This window comes from Cydia pomonella, chromosome 5 (genome assembly GCF_033807575.1).
Source record: "Cydia pomonella isolate Wapato2018A chromosome 5, ilCydPomo1, whole genome shotgun sequence".
Lineage (NCBI taxonomy): Eukaryota > Metazoa > Arthropoda > Insecta > Lepidoptera > Tortricidae > Cydia > Cydia pomonella.
The window spans coordinates 17,097,212-17,119,600 of NC_084707.1; the positions used below are offsets into that span (position 1 = coordinate 17,097,212).

Sequence of the window (22,389 nt, forward strand, 5' to 3'; positions counted from 1 at the left end):
ATACAAAATTTAGCTTGGCCTGAACTGGTATGAATTAGGAGAGACAATAAATTAAAAATTATCGGATAGGCGTCTTAAAATCCTATCGGATTTGCGTCAATGATCATTCCGATTCTGATCATCAACCTGGTTTATAAAATCATAAATGATCATTATCTATAAAAAATGATTTTACTTACTAATTACTCGTAAATTCGTTTCAACATTTGCATCAAGACATGCATCAGTAGACTTCATATCATAATTATTTTGAGTCGTCAGTGTGTCATTGATCATAAATGAGTCTTACGTAGGTATATATTTTACGAGTACAGCATATCTAGTGAAATATAGAAAATGATATTATGTAATTAGATTTTGTAGAATTGTAGGTGGTTTATTACTTAATGCTGTTTTTATTTCAGTGGTGTCTCTGCAATATACCTACTGTAGGGCTAAGATGGTCAGCTCTTTATCATTTGTCACCATGCCTATCACGTTCTAACAAGTATGTAAGTGAGAAAGTGACGGGCATAGTGACAAGTGATAAAAATGGAACCATGCTGCCACCGCTGATCGATTACCTTATAATATAAGGTGTCTTAGAAAACGAGGTAAAGCTGATATCCCTGCATGTAAATAGGTCTGGTAGGTATAAATAAGAAATCGATGGTAATTATTTGCATGGAAATATACTTTATTTCTCGAATCGAATCAATGAATATTCTGTTTTTTTAGACACATGTTACATATCAGAAATAGTATGGTAGCCTATTGCAGTATCATTATTTCCAGAATTTGAAAATGTTGTTCCGAACTGGCTATTGCTAAAAATGAACAAATCGGCGATTTCTTACGTCACTATTGTCTCGCTGCAGTGCAGTGGCAACGAAGGTGTTGTGAATAGATGCGCCGGGGTTCCGCTGTCCAATAAATATATTGTTTGGAGCGCGCCAGCTCAGATAAAGCAAGCTCGCGCCTCGTTCTGCCTCGCTGCCCTGGGTGGACTCACTGCTGGCGGATTTTAGGTACTTATTAGTGAAATATAATTTAATAGTTTAAGTAAGTACCTATATAATAAAGTACGAACGCTAAGCATGAATAATTTCGTACATTGACCCGCCTGCTCCTATTTCTATTGCACGGACATAATGATAAAAATATTCGTGGCAAAATAAAAGAAGAAAACAACACGTAAGAAAACTTAACATATAAGCCACTGTCATGCTCGCACAGTGGCATTGACCGCCGGCATCATCGGCGGGATAGAGCGATAGAGATAGAAATAGGCGAGTTAATGCACGAAATTCTTCGTGCCTAGCGTCGTTACTTTAGGAATAGCTTCAGCGTCCGAGTTTCTAAGCTATAGGAGATAGAATAAAGTGATGGCTGGTAGGGCAGAAAATTTCTTGAAAAGGTACTGCGAGTCATGGAAGACCCCCGCTAAGGTGGATGAGTTTGGTGCGGTTAGACTGGTTGTTGTACTAAGTGGACTAAGGTTTTTTTTTTTTAAATAGCCTATTTTGTGTCCCACTGCTGGGCAAAGGCCTCCCCTTTTTTCCGCCACTCATCACGGTTTGAAGTATGTTCCCGCCAGTCTCTGCAAAAAGCGTCGAGGTCATCCCGCCATCTCTTTTTTGGCCTGCCTCTGCCCCGGCTAATCTGCGGTGTCCATTCGGTAGCCAATTTGGCCCACCGATCCGGGTGCATACGGCAGACGTGTCCTGCCCAACCCCACTTAAGCTTAGCGGCCTTAACACCCACATCTATAATACCAGTTCTGGAGCGTAGTTTGGTGTTCCTAACTCGATCGGTTCTCCGAACTCCTAGTATGCTGCGCTCCATTGCTCGCTGGCAAATCTTGAGTCGGGACTTCTGGGCTTCCGTTAATGACCAAGATTGGGCGCCGTAGGTTAGGATAGGCAGGATACACATGTCGACGAGTTTGCGCTTTAGTGTCAGTGAAAGGTTGCCCTTCATTAGTGCCTTCATGGACCAGAAGCTCTTCCAGGCATTTTCGATGCGTCGATCGATTTCTTTAGACTGCCTGTCATCGAAGGATGCTATCTGGCCCAAGTATATGTATTCGTCGACATATTGGATATCCTGCCCATCAACCTTGACTCCACGTTTTGCGCCATTGGTCATTAACTGGGTTTTGGCCCTGTTCATTTCGAGTCCGACTTCAAGACTTGCCGTGCTAAGGTCTTGTAGCATTTGTTCTAGATGGGGTGCAGTGTGGGAGAACAAAACTATGTGGTCGGCAAAACGCAGGTTAGTTAACCTTTTGCCGTCGACGTCAATGCCCATTGTTTCCCACTTGGTCACTAGCTTTTGGAAAATCTGTTGTAAGCACGAGGTGAACAATTTCGGAGATAGCGGGTCGCCTTGCTTGACTCCCTTTTCAATGCGAATTTTAGGGCCAGGAACATGTAATTTAATGCTTGCTGTGCTTTGCCGATAAATGGTTTCAACGAGTTCAATATATGCATTGTCGATACGTTGCTCACGCATTGCGGAGAATACAGCAGAATGCTTGACACTGTCAAACGCTTTGCTGTAATCTACGAAAGCCAGGTATAGTGGTATTTTGAACTCGTTAGACTTTTCCATTATTTGATTTATGCTGTGAAGGTGATCTGTAGTGGAAAAACTTGGACGGAAACCGGCTTGTTCTGGGGGCTGGTGTTTATCAAGCAGGGGGGCTATTCTATTTTCGATAACTTTAATAAATAATTTATAAATGTGAGATATTAGGCTGATAGGTCTATAATTTCCAATGTCTGATTTGTCACCTTTCTTATGAAGGAGAATTATATTTGAGTGGCAAAAATCTTGGGGCAAACGACCAGAGTACAAGATGGAGTTAAACAGTTTCGTTAAGTGAGGCAACAAGGTGGTCTTTCCTGCTTTCAGAGCTTCCATTGTTACACCATCTTCTCCAGGGCTTTTCTGGTATTTCAAACTTTTTAGTGCGGTATTGACTTCTTGCCCCGTTATGGGAGAGATGGTATCGGGACAGGAATAATTAGCCCTGGTTGAAGACGCAGAAGGGTCTGAATATAGAGTTGAATAAAACCTCGTGCATATATTGGTTATTTTGTCTCGGCTGCTATATTTTTTCCCATCTGCTTCTCTCAAACTTGTGATCCATGCTCTTTCTTGCTTAACTCCATGTTTTGCTGCTCTGAGGGAAGTGTGTGTCTTTATAGCTATTTCTATTAATTTGGTGTTGAAGTTTCTTATGTCACGTCGTATCGCACGTTTTACTTTCTTATCTATGATTGAATATTGGTCTCTGTTGTGTTTATTTTTCTCTCTGTAATCTATTAAATTTAATGTAGGTTGTGTTAGTTTGTTGGTATTCCCTTTTTGCTGTTTAATTTTACTGCTTCCTTTAAAATTGTTAGCTCTTTCGGTCCAAGAAAAAAACATAGACTTTTCATAGACCTATATGGCATACTAAAACGTAACGATCCGGAAAAGACAATCTGTGACATGTATACTATTTGAATCGATATCTTAATGATTCTGCATAAGACAAAACCCAAAAATTAAGATAGGTAAAAAAGATTTTTTAACAAAAAATGATAAATCGCTCAGCTAGCAGTGGCAGCGCCTCAGTTGGCCAGTGTCAGCCAAACGCGGAGAGCTTGGCGTTTGCACATTATGACTTTGTGGACGCTGTGTGGATTATTTATCGGCTCCAATATTTTTCAGCTGAAGACAAAGGATTAAGAGTTTTGGCCAAGTATAGAATTGGATTAGGATTTAGCTTATTCCTGTTATTCCTGTTGTGTTTTCTTTTAAAAGACCTACCTAAAAATGTGTAATGAATTGGAAAAATATATAATAACCGATTCTAACGAATTTTTGGTATTTTCTGCTCTGTTTTAACATAAGCTGAGAAGCTCCAAATATTAAGCTTACTTACTGCTTTACTGAGACGATGAGAAGCTATTGTGGTGGTCAACATGACAAGTATTACGTTGCTGAAGGTTTTGATGTGCTCGAATTGGTATTGTTGTTGGTATTATGATATTTATGATCAGTAGATAAGTTGATGTTAAAATGTTTAAACTACATTTTACTCCAAATTAAGCTATATGTAATGTAACTACGGATTCTGAATTCCCGCGAAAGTATCTCGCAGACTATGGTGGCAGGTTGTTAGGCGTAAGACCTACAAATATCAGGCATAAGAAATCAAAGCTATCGTTTTTATGGGTCATCCGCGGGTATGTACCTACCTTGATATTGTTTGCACTTGCTAGTTAGGAACCTATAACAACTACCTATAAAAGTTTACTATATTAAATAGGTACAGTCAAGTGTAAAAATATGGGTCCACGCAAATTACTCAAAATTATGTCCTATAGCTTTTAATTCGCCGGCATAAGACCTATGGGACATATTTTTGGGCAACTTGTGTGCACCCGTTACACTTAAATGTACGCATGCATTTTTTTTAATAAGTAACTTAAAAATGCCTCATTTAATAATCCTCAGTTTACAACAACTTGAAACAAAATACTGTATAATGTATACACAAAAACTGTGTTCACCGTTCTGCATTGAAAAAACACCTAAATAAACAAATTATAGGAAACCAATACGATTTAGAGCGTCCCTCGAGACAGGCCCGTTCCGCTTGTCCGCCGCTACGGGGAGCGCATTGTCACCCTACATGCCGAGATGTAGGTAAACATAATGCTTTATTCGAAAAGATCGCAAGGAGCTCAAGATTTTTCTGGAACTGCATTTTACTTCAAATAAAAATAGCCGTCTATTTCAGTTTATAATTTATTTTGAACGTGATGTCAACTCATTTTGGATACATTTTTTATTTGTTCTATCCTTGGGCAAATTTACTCTTTGGACGGTTTGACCTTTGGACGTGTTGACTCCTTGGACATATTGACTCCTTGGACGTTTTGAGCCTTGGACATATTGACTCCTTGGACGTTTTGACCTTTGGACATTGGGCGCTGGAAGGTTATAATATTGTTAAATTGACGTGGATTTATATCATCTGATATATCATTATATACAAGTAAATGTATTAGGGAAAAATCTACAATGAATTTATAATTTATGTAGGTAGTGTAAATTAACCACATGTATAATTACCTACTTACTGGTTTATTTGATTTAAGATTAGTTTACTACTACTTTACTGTCATTAACAGTTCATTAGTAAACACCCTGTGCTTAGAAAACGGCAAGAAAGGTTCTTAATCACGATAAAAGTAGTAGTCGTATGGGTCGCACATTAATTAAGATCGGACCGTCCTAATTTATTCAGGTGACGTGGGGCCACCGCCGCGCGACGTTTGTCCGGAGCGGGTGTGTTTGTCTCAAGTTGCCACGTCTAGTACTGGACTTAGGAATTCTGCGTCTCTAAATTAAATATATTATGAATACGTGGTGGTTACTATGTTGCTAAGTTATATGTAGTAGGTATTTATAATTCCAAGTTAGGTAAGTACGTAAAATCGAATTCGTAGTAAAATTTACGGAAGGTATAACATTTTTCAGTCCAAATATTTATTTTACTCAAAGTTTGTTATATGAGTGAGTGGTATGTCTATGTGTCTACTAGCATTAACCTAATCTGCTTGCTTTCTTGCGGATTTCAGAATGCTGAAAGCCAGCACTCATATTCGGAAAAGTTCAATAGCTACGTAAGAAAATTATTGAATGAAAAAATCATAGACAGGTGTAACAACCAGGGTTGTATGTGAGAAGGTATGTTCATTGTAATTTGATTCTGTTTTTTTTTCTACGAAATCATGAAGACAGTTCTGTCAAGCCAAAGATTAGTTTTATGTTGAAATTAATTTGCTAGTGATCCAGATGAGGGGCCTCCATTAATTGCGTAAGGCGGCTTATAGGGAGTTTTGCTTTCGCTTTACGACAAATTTTATTGCGACAATCCTTAAAAATGTTTAAATTAAGTTTTATGGTACTTACAAAACCTGTCCCCGTGCAACGCAATTTTCTTCAGCTGTCAAACTCGGGCACTTTTTTTTCTTACACTATACACATCTTTTAAAATCACAGAACGATTGAAATATACAGCGTGTATTTTTGATACGAACACATAATCAAAGGGCAGTTAGTTTAGGCTGTAATTAACACACTTCATAGGTTTAATAAAAAATGGACGACTTTTAGTTTTTCATACAAAATAATTCAGCAAGGAATGTATCACTACCTACTTTTTTTAACTCAAAATGTCTCATTAATGACGCGACGTCACAACTGTCACAAGTGATTGTGATGTACGAAATACATTGACGCTCGAAAAAAAAATTCTCTGGTACTGAAGACTAAACTAAAAAAAAACTACATCTAGTTTAAGTTTGAGGTTATATCAAAAATACACAAAATATAGCCACAACACGTTTCATCAACGGTCTACCTAGTACCTATATAATAATAAACAATAAACAAATGCTCTTTTAACGACATATCTCGGCTGAGTTACCGTACCTAGTGTCCGTCGTGCCGATATCATATGCTAAATAATAAATATGCCGGCCCAATAAGTTCTCTGCTAGTCGATATGTGCCATGTTTTGCTTCAGGTACATCCTCTGCTATGTAGATGAGAAACTGGAAGCAATTAAGGTGCAGCTTAATGTAAATTCTGCTACTGTTATCTATTAAACTTAAGTAAACACTTATAGATCGTGTCATTCACGATGACGCGTGCCTTGACTCGTATTGACACGTAATTAAAGGTTAGATTTGACAAATCTGCACGTCATCGTGGATGATACGATTTATATCGTCCAATATTCTAAATAACAATGAGTGCACTTTTTAAAACTTACACCTTTTTAAAGCCATTTAGGATTCTTTACATTGGACATTTCGTATCGTTAATATTGACAGTAAAATTATCTTGAACCCCAAATGGATCAACAAGCAGTCAGGTGACCCTAAGTACTTACATCAGTAAGTGTTATATCGGTGCAGGAACTCTCCTTTGTGTAGTCTTCAGAATTTGGGATTGCTGTATTCTGATGATATCTTAGAATCGTTATATACCTAGGTGCTGTCTACTAAACTTAACTGTATTGTCGTAAACCAACCAAGCCAAGTTTCGAGTTTAGCAATAAAGTTAAGTAATCCCATAGTGCCCAGGATTGTAGTGGGGAAGGAAATGCAAGTCGCATACCTATGATTTAGTTGTTTTAATATCGAGCTCCTACTAAAATTTTATTACCTACTACGAATTTCATCTGAAACTATATTAGATTTCTTGTATTCTCGTAGGTAGGAAAATTCCAATATACCATATAACTACCTAGTAGTCTATAGATAAGTAGTACTAAGTGTAGTATTCAAAATTATATGCATAATATAAAACTGCTTATTACAAAAAACCTACAAGTTGGTAACATTTTCTTGACTCTTAAGTAGGTAATTTAAACATAAAATATGGTAGAAATGGTTGAATATGATTTTGTTAAATGAAGTTAATAACTCATTTAAAAATAAATATCTTAAACTGCTTGTTTTAAAATGTTATTATCTGATATTTTACAATAAAAGTTAAAAATGTCTATTATTGTATATGTGAAAAACAGAGGTAAGTTATACCTACATAACATTACAAATGTTATTAAATAGTTACAACATTTCATTAATGGTAGTGTGTGCAGATAAATGAAAATACTTATTTCAGTTCAAAGCTTGGAAGAAAACATCATATTCATTTTCTAATTCTAGTTTTTCATCGAATTATATTGGAGATATTTTTTCGGCAGCTATTGATAAATAATTTACCACGATTCATATTTTATAATATAGAGAGATATTTAGTGACGCGAAAGATAAACGGACGGAAAGAGTTGCACCATTAGAGTTTTTGTATGGAATACTAGAAGACACAATATTTATCAAGAATAGCGCTGAATTATGTGTGTAGAGACAGTTTATGCCATTATCTACTAGAGACTTTGCGACCCCATTCACCGCATTTAAAAAAACCCAATAATTACTTCGATAAATAAATCTAATTATATAAAGCTACTCAAACAATACATGAGAATCGCGATTGAGAAATGCAACCCGCCGAGTAGCTAGACAAACGGCGTACAATACATACGAAAGCATGTTTGCCCAAGCTGAAATGGAGACGCTTCGCTCGCTCAGTCAATAAGTGTCTGGCCTTTTAGTTTGAAGATATATTATCATAGATTGACTTTCATGATTATAATTATTATATATAATCGTATTCTGATTGCGGTCGAGTATAAGGTCATCTATTTTTGATACCTACTAGGAAATGACACAATATCTATATTGCATATATACTTCGTAGGTACAGAATAAATATCAAATAAACATTAATTTCTTCACTAAACAAAAGAAATAAACAACGAGATCAAACAACAAAAGTACTAAATTGAATCGCGACAAAAACTCGAGAATGTGTTGCAAAACGGCGGATTCTATAAAATGAATTAATGAAAGGCGAAAAAATCCCGATCGCCGCACGGGCTTGAAAGCTACTTAGCGGGCCCCTCGCTCATACCAGGGACTTGCATTAAATGCATCTAAACAACTAGCTTTATACTGAACCTTACGTATTTAAACATAGAGTTTAGCTTACTTTGCGTTGTCAGTGTCCCGCCTACTTGGGGCGTCGCCCCCCCTCCGTGGGCGCAGCGAGTGCGTTCACACGACAAGCTCGCTTTAAATTTTTAACGTGAAGTACAATTGTAGTTGATTTTGACAAAAGTGAAATGGGCAGTGTCATTGCGCAGTACTGAAGTTTCAACTATATGACGATGAGGACGAATCCATAGGATAATTTATTTATTAAGTATAGTTATTTGTGCCAATAGTACATTGAATTAAACACAAGAATGAACACCAGTTCGTAATGCTTGTACCGTTTCGCTTAAAATTAAATTTTAAGCGAAATAATTCTTACATTCGTCGACATTGCAAACATTCGTCCGCCATATTGTCATTTTTGACAGAAGGCACGGATCCATCCGGCATTCAGCCACGATTGAAAATTGCTTAAAAATATTTTAAACGGCTTTATTGATCAAATTAAATATTTTTAAACATAAACAAAAGTATTACATGATAAACGTCAATATTTTGAAAGTAAAACTCATTTATATCTACCTACTTGGTTCGTATGAATCAGTGACATAATTAAAAATATGCCCATGGGCATAATGAAATTAAAAAAAAATCTTACCGCCCGTTAATGAGCTACTAGCCCTAATAACATCGTTTATGAGCATGAGTGATGAAAATTAAATTAAACATTCTGTACTCAATCCGAAATATCCCAAAAATAAAAACCAACTAAACTGTTATTTGGTATTCCTTGCGGCTTGAAAGTGGTACGTTTTGGCTCTAGGGTTGAAAAGTGGCATATTTCCAATGAGAAATTTAGTGAAAACAAATGGCAAAATGTTATCCTATTTCCCCACCTGGAACAATTGGAAATAGTCCTAATCCCCTTCCAGCAGCGGTATCATGGTTGCATTTTAGTCACCTGTCATGTCATGCGTCACTTTCGCACTTACATACTTGTTAGAACGGGACAGACATGGTGACAAATGATAAAATAACGACCATCTTAGCTCTACTGCAATGGATCTATTTTATAAACAAATGATGTAAGTAGATAGTCCAAATATATTATTTCAATTTTATCTTCATATTAAAAACGCTGTTCATTAAAAACGCTTGAATCTATTTAAATGGCTAAATAACGACTAGCCAAGTCATTGACCGCAACGATTAACTAGATGGCTGAACGTCGTGATGACGCCGAGTAGTAATTTTTGAATGAATGTATGATGTTTGGTTAGGTTAGCTTAGTTTAAGTTATTTTAGTTATTATATTTTGAGGCAATTTCATCGGTAATAAATGGTTAACTCACACGGCACCTCAACTGCAACAGATGCTACAAGATCTTGCCACAGCGAGCCTTGAGGTTGGACTCACAATGAACAGAGCAAATACTCAGTTGATGACCAATAGAGCAAAACAGGGCCACGGTAGATAGGCAGGATATACAGTAGCTATGTTGATAGTATAATTTCCTAGAAAACTTGAATTATTATTATATTGAATTTTGAGTGAAAATAACAGCTGTCGGTTTTACTTCTTATTTTTTTGGATTACGACCTACGTCCCATTCACCCAAGTAGTTAAAAACATTTTTACAGTACATATGGTGCTACTTTTCCGCACTAGTGCGTAAAGTAGCACATTATGTAACTATGTCGAAACTTTAAAGAGCCATATGTACTGTAAAACGTTGTACGATACATGTGCGAATAGGTAATTCGCAACTCGTGTCGATTTAAAACACTCCCTTCGGTCGTGTTTTAATTTATCGCCACTCGTTTCGAATTTCCTATTTTTCGCACTTGTATCGTAATGTAGGGTGTGTAATGTTTTTAATAATAACAATTTGCGAAATTTCATTTTTCATAATTTGAATTGCATAATTTTGATATGCAGAAATTATGATTTGGTATAAAAACAAATACAATAAAAACGAATTGCATAATTTCGAAAGTAATTATAGTTTAGTAGCATAGTAATGTATTTGCATAACAGGCAACCAGTATAATGTTCACTCTGTATACTATTTTATACTCAGAACGTTTTTTATTCATGAAAACCAACAGCATAATATTGAAGGTGTGGTTTCACAATCAAACCTCGGCAAATGTTCATAAACTTTATTTATTTGATTGAGTTTGCTGAAAGTTTAACCACACTGAATTACTAATTAATAAAAAAAAACTTAAACATTATATTTGCATGGAACATAATCGATTTTTCTAAGCGTCAAACTGACCTACATCCGTACTTTACGTCTGTCGACATATATCATTTTACCGCAAAACAGCGGCCAGTGTGAGTTGGAACCTCTGTGGTTCCTAAGGGATTCAGATAAACTTCATATAAACGCCTAGTGAAAATGAACAAGCAAAAATACAATTTCCGAGACATATGGTTCTGCCCATATGGTCGCAGTTCTACCTAACACTCCTCCTCGCTTCGCTCGTCGTCGTACCTAACGGCGACCAGCTTTGAAGTTGAAAAGGTAGATTGTTGTATAATTTTATAGTTTGATTGACACCAAGTATAGTTTGACGACCGGTTTGGCTTAGTGGGTAGTGACCCTGCCTACGAAGCTGATGGTCCCGGGTTCAAATCCTGGTAAGGGCATGTATTCGTGTGATGAGCATGGATATTTGTTCCTGAGTCATGGGTGTTTTCTATGTATTTATGATTTTATGTATTTATAAATATTTATATATTATATATATCGTTGTCTAAGTACCCTCAACTCAAGCCTTATTGAGCTTACTGTGGGACTTAGTCAATTTGTGTAATAATGTCTTATAATATTTATTTATATCATAGAACACTATGTCACCATTCGTCAAAATTTAGTACTATATTTTAATTATTATACGAAATGTATGTTATAACAAGTAAAATTATTCCTAAGGATTGTTATGAAGAATGTTTTTATGATTATAGAGCATTCTGTCATTAAATTAGTATGACTAACAACTTTATATGTTTTGTTTTTATACATAATTTTTATTATGAGTTTCAATAGTAGTTAAATGAAATTATGCTAAAAGTTTGTATTAAAATTGAACGGCACTCCGTAATGTACTATTAGACATTTCATTTGTATAATAACAAATAAATATTTAGTTTCTATCATGTCATAATGTTTTTTGTACATAGTAAATTTCAAATGGCGAAAAAAAAGGAGTGTTTATGAACATCCAAACTCTGTGGACGTATAGATTATGGAAAAAAAATAATGTTTTTTATCATAAAAGTAAAAAGCACTAAATCGCAAAAACGAACTTTGGTAACGATATTTTACAGCTACGTAACTTTTTTGACAAATGTATTAAAAATAATTATTTAAACTTTAAGCTTGCGTAGATGAGCAACTGCAACGGTCTCACTAAAACGTTATTACAACTTTTTAAAAGTTATTGTACATTATTCATGTAAATAAAAATAATATATGATAAAAATAGCCTTCTTCAGTCATTAAATTGTTATTTGTTAGTCAATTAAAAGTTGGCTGTGTGAATAATGCCGTTGACTGCTTGTGTTTGGTAATGAAAACAAAAGTTACAGTCAATATGATAAATTGTCATATATGATAAAAATATACCTATGGTAAATGGGTCATATATTTCATAAATATAAAGTCACCGATTCCAAGTAAGTCCTGAAGGAAATTCATGGCCGTTGGTCTATTACTTAAATTACAAATTTTTTGCATTTGTTTATTACAAATAGGTAATCAGAAAATGTTTTATGACACACGAGCGAACGTGTTCTTTTCATTCGCCCCGAATTTAGTATTTCGTGAGAATTAGACAACGATATATCCCGTTTCAATGAAAATGTATCTAAGTTATGAGAAGTTTAGATACAGAAGTTTAGATTGATTTTGGAAAGAAGATTTTATTTGGATCCCTCGTATTCGTCGTACAAGTAGAGTGTTCAACTCGGGTGAAAGGCACCATTTCAGTCTCAGACCCATAGCGTTTGAGCGCAAAACTACCTCAATTGAAACCTTGGTACCCAGACTTTCATCTCTATGGAAAATGTCTGAACCCTTCATTTAACTAAAGTGTCTAAACTGAATAATTTAAGCAACTATCTGAAAAAACTTAGGTATAGTGAATTTGAGAAATAGATGGAGTAAAAGGCAATTTTCGGGCGTGTACTCAACGGAATTACCACGTGAAACGAAGTTACATTTATTTTCATGAAACTTCCTACGTATAACATGAGCACTTTTATACATTATTTCTCACTTTTCGAAATCAGGTAACAGTCAGATAATTTTAAAATTCCTTACGAACTATAGCGTTACCCAGGAACTAGGTAAATTAACACATAAACACTAAAGTTAGAGTAGTGCGAGTGTTAGGTATTTATACGTCATTATTTAATATATTATTAAGTATGAAGTTTAAAATAACACTGGCGCTGCGTGTGCTATCAAAATTATTGAAGATTTATATTGGTCTAATTCTAGTAATGTCATCATGACATTTAATAATTAAGTTCTTAGTATATTTCACTTGAGACATATGGTCAGTTAATATTGCAAACACATGGATACGCTAACGTTATATGAACGTTAATACGGTCGCTATAGGTACCTACTCGTAATAAATTAATTTTAACAAGCAGAAACGTCTGCGAACGATGCTATTAAGCTTAGAATAAATTTAAAAGTGGAAAAAATTACTGTCTTGGGTGAGACTTGAACTCACGGCCCCTGGATCGATACTCCAGCGCTCTGCCATCTGAGCCACCAAGGCCTCATCCATTAGGCAGCAAATTTTCCACCATATGGGTCTAGGGGACCCTAGCGACATCTACCGTAAGAAAGTTACACTTCTTAGACGGCTACCGGAGTTTTTTTTCCACTTTTAAATTTATTCTAAGCTTACTCGTAATAAGGCTGCGAAGTATGGCTTTTCAAGTTGGGTGATTTTAGGGGTCTGTTTATTATATTTTAGTAAGTACAACATTTGATTAGCAGCAACTTTTTTGTTTCAAAGGGTTTGACTAAGTAATATAGATAGACAACGCAATGTTTGCTTTTTGGTCGTATTACCGATACTATTTTTAGCAGAATCGCACTAGGACAAGGGTCAAAACCTCTAGAACAGTCCTGAAATTTGGTATATGTTAATATTTTTGTTCAATACGCCCACTCGGTCTAAAAGGTTTTATCCCCCCCTCCCCCACCCTTTCAGTTTTATCTAATTATAGGCAAAATAGTTTCCTCTGTCGCGCAGCTCGTAATTTGAATGGCTGCTCGAATGATCCAGATATTGACGTTTTTAATTGCTCAATCCCTTGTCTAAGGCGTAATTATAGCCAATAGTTGTTGCTAAATAACTTGTTACAGGTATTGATATGCTATGGAGTATGATCTGTTAATTAATTTGTGACCGGTCCAAGTTATGTATCAAAATACGAATATAACTTTTATTCACTTCGGCGTACATTTATAAGTGTTCTTACTTATTGCTTACATGTGATTTGTTACATCTGTTTTTTTATATTGTAATTTTGCCTATATGTCATATCGTTATTCGCTTTTTAATAATTGTGCATGAGTTTGTGGCGCTTGCTGAGACCATGGGTCCTTGGTCGTCCGACACCAAAAAAAAATTATAAAAAGGTGTCAGAACGTCTGATAGATGTCTCGGGAGACCACAATGCAGGCTCTTTCCTTGCTCAGAGGTTGAGTCTGGCGGTGCAAAGAGGTAACGCCGCCAGTATTGTGGGGTCTATGCCGGAAGTAGGGGATTTGGGGGAGGTTTTAAGGTATTAGTTTTATTTTTCTTTCTTCTTGTTTGTGTGTAATAATGCAATATTGAAATATCTCATGTGCTTTGGTAGCATAGTGTGTACTGTGTAATGTTTTATATATCCAATTAGCCTCATGCATGATTAATTATACATTTTTTAAATAATTATTTATTTCAGTGGAACACCGGAAAAGCTAAAAACACTTTTATAAATCGTCACATTATTTTATTAAAAAATATTTAAAATGTTGAAGAATTTTGAGCGGTTGAAACGCTCATAATTTTTGGCGCGAATTCTACAGAGCCGATGACGTCACACTTCGGAGACAACTGACGTTTGTTACTAATGTTGTTCGTGTATTTCAGCTACTCCACACTAATAATTCGTTTTATTATTTTTAAATACCATGGATAAACCTAAAAACCATTCTATTGGCATTATCTATTGCCAGAGCATATAAAAAAAATAAAAGTGCAGGTCACAATGTATTTTTTCTAATAAAAATTATATTGAAGTACATAGATCTATATATATATAGATTTCAATCGATTTAGTAACAAATCTGGGGGCACGGCAGTGCCCCCACCAAGTCGAGCAAAAAGCACGGTCGTACCATCCTTTTCTCGAAGCAATTCAGACCATTTTCGACCCCCTGTAACTTCGTTGTGGATAAAACTAGAAGGCTGAAATTTTCAGTAACCATGCAGGCATTGTAAAGACACGGTATATTTAAAATTTCATTCAATTTGAACCAGTATTTTAAGAATTATAACGGGTCAAATTTCTTAATTTTGTCACTCACTGACTCACCGATCATCAAAATTCTAAGGCACTTCTAGCAGACCTAGAAGCTTCAAATTTGGAATAAAAGTAGTGTTTGGTGTATGAATCAAGGAAAAACTAAAAAATCTAGAAAAGACCGCAAAGAAAATTAAGCCCATACAGCCAAGTCTTCAGTAAAATTTTTCAATATAGGCTTTATTCGTAACGATGTTTTATGTTTTATTTATACATATATACAATAAGTAGAAGGTACCGAAAAGGAAAAAAGTAGAACTGTCTACAAAATACAAAAAGAAATGAGATCCCATCAAAAAAAAATACTTGTCAAAAAAACCAAGTCTCGCAACTCAGTTGTTCTGCGGTAAAAAGTTGTGAGATCCATGTAATACCAAGTCGGTTATTAATTTATTCAGTCTCTACTTAAGCGACTTTCTGTCTTAATACGTCCAGTCTCTAAGACCACGATCGTGGTCCATAACAATTGAAAATCAATTGTGTCTGGAATCTCCGTACTCGAAGCATTAAGTTGTTATGTAATAATTAACAGCATCTTATAGTGACGCATATCAATATTAAAATTCTTTAATGTTTTATATAAATATATTGAGACTTGGCCATCGCACTAAATAATTGAATTTACATGTGTTTTCAGGCGATTGAATTTACACGTGTTTTCAGGCGATGGCCAAGTCTCAATATATTTATATAAAACATTAAAGAATTTTAATATTGATATACGTCACTATAAGATGCTGTTAATTATTACGTAACAACTTAATGCTTCGAGTACGGAGATTCCAGACACAATTGATTTTCAATTGTTATGGACCACGATCGTGGTCTTAGAGACTGGACGTATTAAGACAGAAAGTCGCTTAAGTAGAGACTGAATAAATTAATAACCGACTTGGTATTATATGGATCTCACAACTTTTTACCGCAGAACAACTGAGTAGCGAGACTTGGTTTTTTTGACAAGTATTGTTTTTGATGGGTTAGTTCTTACCGTTTGGGCTGGACCATAAGCTTCGGAACTTTCGGAAGCAAGTAGTAGGCATGAAGCCTGTATTTCACTTATATTCATAAATTTAATGTAATGTTTTTGATTTAACTGAGTATTTACTAATTTATACACAATATAGAACCGCATATTCTTCAGTCAAACCAGTAGTTATAAAAAAGCAAAAATTGATTTTAAAAAAGATAGAATAAGATATAATAACTTTTATATGCGCTTGCAGTAGATATGTTCGATGTCGGTGCCAAGCTAAATTTTAAAAATGTCAACATACCTACTATTGCAGTAAGAAAAAAAAATAGAAAGAAAGATTTCCATCAGTTGCTTGTACGTATTAATTGACCAGTATTGTAACTATCTACAGCCTCCATGTAGGTACTCGGCAGCCTATAACTACTTGCCCGTCAATTCCTAATATTCCGGCCTCTGTATATTTTTTTATTTTATCCATCATTTGACAACAATGTTCATATTATTTAAACTAGCAATTAATTGCAACATGAAACTAACTTGCATGCAGATGTAAACTCAGCAACAGGTAGAGCGGGTCACGCTTGTTTGTTATTTTGTTGTAGGTTAGGTATTATCTAGAGTTTATTATTCTGCGACAGTAAAAAGTTAACAATCAGGTCGGTGAAACAAAAACAAGTAAATATATATGTGGCAATAAAAAAAATCTTATTCTTATATTACATTCTCTAGCCAAAAAAAAATATCTTTAGTAAAATAAGTACTAACGTGCAGATGGACAGTTGTAATATTTACGAAATTCAATTACCGAATTTCCTGTTTCCAAAATGGAAACTTTATTTCCTGTGGAAATCTTCAAACTTCTAGGAAACTTGTTTCACTTGCACACTTGCAAGTTGCAACCATAACTTACCTAAATATTAATCAAGCCTGCCTATTACCTCAAAGTACCTAAGTATCTGGTGATCTAATTAGATAATGATGCTGCGTGATTTAAGATGGAGTTAGTTTATGCAATCTCTATATGTAACACATTGAGTGCCGGGAACCCGCTTGGAGGGCGCTCTGTTCTTACTTCTTAGTCGCTTTCCTCTACAAAGCGGGAAAACGCTAGAATCGGCTACGCGTGTAGCGCTACGAAAACGTTGGCAGTGAATGCGTTAATTACCTACCTGTAAACTAGGGAGAGTTCAATTTAGGCAAGTCTGGTTACTAGCCAAAACCAAAATAATATAGGTACCTATTTGTAGAGTACCTAATACGGTTGAATTAACTAAACCGTCCTAGTAAAATTAAACAACATTTCTGGAAAATGCCTACCTGGCTACATAGTCACAAAAACTATAGTGCTTTAAGTCATATGCACGGAATTATTGATATCAGTTGGCTTCACAGGCCGATCGTGGCCATTGAGCGGCCATTACCGCGAGCGATAAGGTTTACTGCACTCCTGCATGGTTAGTTTGACTCCCTCGCACGTAATAAATTATTTTATACAAATCTACGAGAAAGTCTAAGTGCAATTTTCCGCAAATTTGATCCCATGCCATAAAGTTCCGTTCACCAATCACGTGGCGCGTACGCTGATTGCGACCACTTGTTTATTCTGCCGAGCTCGAACTAATCAACTTTATAAAGTCATTCTAATTAAATGCCTTAAACGAGCAAACGTAGCGAAAAGTGAGCAAACAATAGTGCTTGTGCCCGTAATAAAACTAGTGAGTTAATAAGTTGACTGTTCAAAGAGTTTTATGTAAAGAAAAACTGGTATTAATTTTATAGCGTATGTAGTCTAGATACACAGAGCGCAAGTATGTAAGCTATCGATCCCAGTTAATCACAATTTATTAATATCTTATAAGAATGGTAATAGCCTATCCGCTCGGAGCCATTTGCGTCATGTAATAAAGCAAGAGCTTATTTATTTATTCATATTAATATAAGCGCGAATATTCTCATTGAAGTAATCGGCGGTGAGGCGGAGCGGCATAAATAGTGATGCGAGGCGTCGGCGCAGCGAATAAATACCGCGATACGATCGACTCACCGTTTAACGAGAGCCTTTTCCGCACCGCGGTGAGCCATTTAGCGAATTTCAATAGTTATCGCGCGGAGAAAAACTCGCCGCTTGGAAGACGAGTGCGAGGAGCGAGCGGCTTGAGCGGGACGGACGTTATAAGAAAGAAGTAATAAAAAAATCAGTAGTGTGTGCGTGGTCGGAGCGTGGTGGCATAGGGCGGCGATGCAGGCCCCTCCCTACGGCCCGCCGCCTGGCGCTCCGCCGCCGCCTCAGTCGAGTCGACATCGCGCCGCGCCGCACCGGTCCGCTCGAAACGCCTCGTCGCCGCGCGCGTAAAAAGTTTCTTCGCACTGAAACTTCTAACGCGACGAATACGCGCCTAAACATATTGACGAACATTGTTTGCTTCGTTACTAGAGCTCAATAGATAGTTTGTGATCTTTATTTGTTGGTGTTTTTATTTTGTAAACAACTTGTAGCTCCTGAAACTGAAAACACTGATTAACTTTGACAATTGAAAAGGGATTATAAGAGTTAAGGTCGTATCTGGACTATGTTCTGCATCAATGGGATGCGCGGACGGTGACGTCGTGTTGAGCTGTGGTCGTGGGGTCGGTCTGGGGGCGAGCGGGGCCAACTTGATGCTGCTGCAGCGTGAGCGCGAGCGGGCCGCCATGGAGGAGGATTGCTCGGCGCGGCCGTGCGCCACGGACTTCTCCATCGCAGCCATCATGGCCCGCGACCGCCAGGAGCGCCGCGAGCGCAGGAGGCACAGGGACCCCAGGGAGGACACCTTGACGCCATTAGGTTCGTATCCACTCTCATCTAATCCTTACTGGCGATGCTTGCTGCAATTCATGATGCATTGCCTTATTTAATCCTGATTCTTAGCTGTTCAGTAGGTCGTTTTAACTAACTTTTTTTCTTCTCTAGCCTAAAAAAATATTCATCAATCATGGCCATAATATTAGCATCATATATTTAAATCAGCCCTACAAAAATAGCTATCAAACTAATACGTACACCACGTATGTATACTAGATTTGAGGAGTACATTCTATTCCAATAATTTTCAAAAGTACATTTACGTATATACATATATTTTAAGTAGTTAACACGACAATAAACACGGGAAACTCTGACACAATTTTAGGAAAAAGTTCTGCTTTAATAAGTATAGAAGAATAACTAACAAGTAATTGGTAGTAGGAAATAAGACATGCCATTTCATCGACAATACCTAATTATTAATAATCTTTGTAGCACTGGACTAATTAATTGTTGCCTACTTTGACATTAATGCCCAGATGCCCACATAAACCAAACGTTCACGGATTACATTAATTAAAATAGTAATTTACCTTATTGTATTCATATAGCATAGCTATTAGAAACTAGAATACCTAGATGTAAGATTATTTGCAATGCCCTAACAGGGTGCCATGTGTTTTCACACTCTAATATAACAACTATTATGTACCATGGTTTCGCAATAAAGATTTCTATTCTATTCTATTCTAAAAAGGTTAAAGGTAAGCGATGATTGAGTTATCGCGGTATTTTTTTCGCTAACAACTTCCTCAAGTTCCGCTGCGAAACAAGTTAACTTTTAAGATTTTTTACTTTTCATTTATTCATATTGTTTAGTAAGACGTGTCGTTTATTTATTTAAATATCATTAACGGACATGTTGTCCATAAACAATATAAAAACATATAAGTAAAACAAATACTAGCTATATCTACTTATCAACGTACACATATGTATTTTACGTGTTTTACACTTATTGGTTTCCCAATCAGATTCTTCTGACAAAACTAAATCCTTGACGTGCTTAACCAGTTTCCGAATAATTTGCTGTATTATACTTATTAATTGAAGGTATGTAGGTATTGCAATATTAAACATATTATTTCACCAAAACGGATTTAAAAGTAAATTTTCGGTCATATTTTTTGCTTGTTGATCTTAAACTTCCACAACAAAGTCATTGACTTTTATTTGCTTGTACCTAAACACTTTTTGGTATTACAGTAACAACAATGGGTCTGATATGTAATACCTTAAAATTAAGTTTGAAATCAGATATCATCTATTTACTGGCAACTAAGCAAACACAATTGCAAAAAAGACAAACAGCAGTCCTAGCCGAAAAACTTAAAATTAAACGAATAATAAATAAAGATATTTATGTATTAATAAAACAGTTCATAAATTTCTAAATAAACCACCACCACCACCAAACAATTAACGTTATTGGAATTCAAAATAGCCTATACTTAATCTAGAAAAGAATCAAAAATTAATGAATAAATAAAACAGTTATTTAATTGTGTTTCGGATACATAGCCACATTATTTAGTTAGGTAATAGTAGTAGATAAACCTATAATTATATTGTAAACATTTTTCCTAATAAGCTAAAATCTAATTAGACGTTAGTATTTTCCAATATATAATGGTATTATACTGGTACATGGTACATGGTATTATGTAATAGACCGACCTGGTCATCACTTAATCATCATCTCTCATCATGTTTATCTGTCATGTTTAATGTACTCGTATTTTCTATTCTAACTACTTATTGTGCTACGTTGGTAAGCGTGCAGCTGTTAAACAAGATGCAGCGGGTACGAACCCCGATATAAATACCTATAATTTAACATTTAAGTCCTGTACCAATCGTTTTTGTAAAGGAAACCGTCGTGAGAAAACCAGGTTAATCCCAGTAAATATAAGGACCTAAGTAAAAAAAATAATTATTATGCTTTAACCTCGTGACACCCACGGACCACCACACGATAAGTAAGTTTGAACCTAATTGTATTTTTAATTGGATTGAATTTCATTAGTTCGACAATAAAAAAAAAAAGAAATTATATGCTACAATATTATATTTTGCGTGTAAGTAACAAAGAAGTTAACAAGTGCGAGTCGGACTCGCCCATGAAGGGTTCCGTACCATTTATGACGTATTAAAAAAACTGCTTACTAGATCACGTTCAAACCAATTTCTAAATCATAATAACAGATGTGAATCATCCTTAAAGTCAATATTTTTAATTAAGTGTGTTTTGTTTATTATCTATGTACATATCTCTCAGATAGCATTGTTAATCTAATAGATTTATTCTTATTGCAACTGTAACATTTACTCAAATCTACGTCAAATAATAATTCAGTCTATTTTAGGTAGGTAAGCAAGCATGCTATATCCTAGATTGCATCGGCACTTAGCGTCAAGAAAAACGAAATTATATTTTGTACCGTCCTACGTTTAATTTTTCGCCGTTAACTTATAGTAAGTTTCACTTTTCCTCACACTTCTTAATCGAAAACCCAATTGCAACAAACTTAACTGCACCCGTCAAACCGGGGCTGTTTGGCCAGGCCCCGGCCGCATACATAAGAAATTTTGACTAGGTTTCCGTACGGAATGACATGTGAGGGACGGGACGGAACGGGACGTCGCTATATACATACATAGTGCTGTCTCGCTTTCACATCTCAAAATTCGATCGAAAACCGACGCAAATTTCCATATGTAGGTATGCGGCCGGGGTATGCCGCTAAGTTCTCAACTTAGTAGCTCTCATCGATACATTATAGAATCATTCTACTGCGTTTATTTTTGATATAACCACAAACTTAAAAGAGACGTAGATTTTAGTGGTATGAAATGATTCTGAAAGTAAATTTTAATTTACTCTTAACCACAACACCATAATTAACTTTTTTTTTTCGAGTGGCATGTAAGTATTTCGTACATCGTGATTATGCGACGTTTTGAGCTAAAACAAAGAAGTGATATATGGCTTGCTCAATTATTTTATTATGAAAATTAAAGTCGACAATTTTTATAAAACCCATGAAAGTGATCATTAAAGTCTAAACTAACTACTCTTTGATTATGTAGTCGTATCAAAAATACACGCTGTATATTTGTTCCTACATTTTTGTATAGTGAGTAAATTATTTTTTATTGTATACTTATTTATATTATATTATAGGCATCGGAGTTTTTATCGCACGGTAAGACGTTAGCGAGCTATGTAGTCGACATTAGCAATAAAGTTCAACTCAATATACTATACTCATTTATTTATTTAGTTATTTATTTTAATTTTATAATCAAGAAAAAGACCCTTGATGAGTTTATAAACAATCCTTTATTTTTTTCTTTGAATACATGATATAAAAAAAATAGAATAATGGTAATTTTTGGTATTGATTATATTACGAAA

The 22,389-nt window shown here is 35.5% G+C and overlaps 1 protein-coding gene across 2 annotated transcripts in view; it reads left to right on the forward strand.

Annotated features, from left to right (window-relative positions):
- Positions 1-18,216: 18,216 nt before the first annotated feature.
- Positions 18,217-22,389, forward strand: part of LOC133517889 (T-box transcription factor TBX20-like) — a 50,039-nt gene continuing 45,866 nt past the window's right edge. Inside the window, exon 1 of one of the 2 annotated variants that reach the window (XM_061851358.1) lies at positions 18,217-18,950. In XM_061851358.1, the coding sequence (XP_061707342.1) occupies positions 18,710-18,950 (241 nt within the window). In that variant the 5' untranslated portion in view covers positions 18,217-18,709. The remainder of the gene's footprint in view (positions 18,951-22,389) is intronic. The other variant, XM_061851359.1, reaches the window with a different exon arrangement.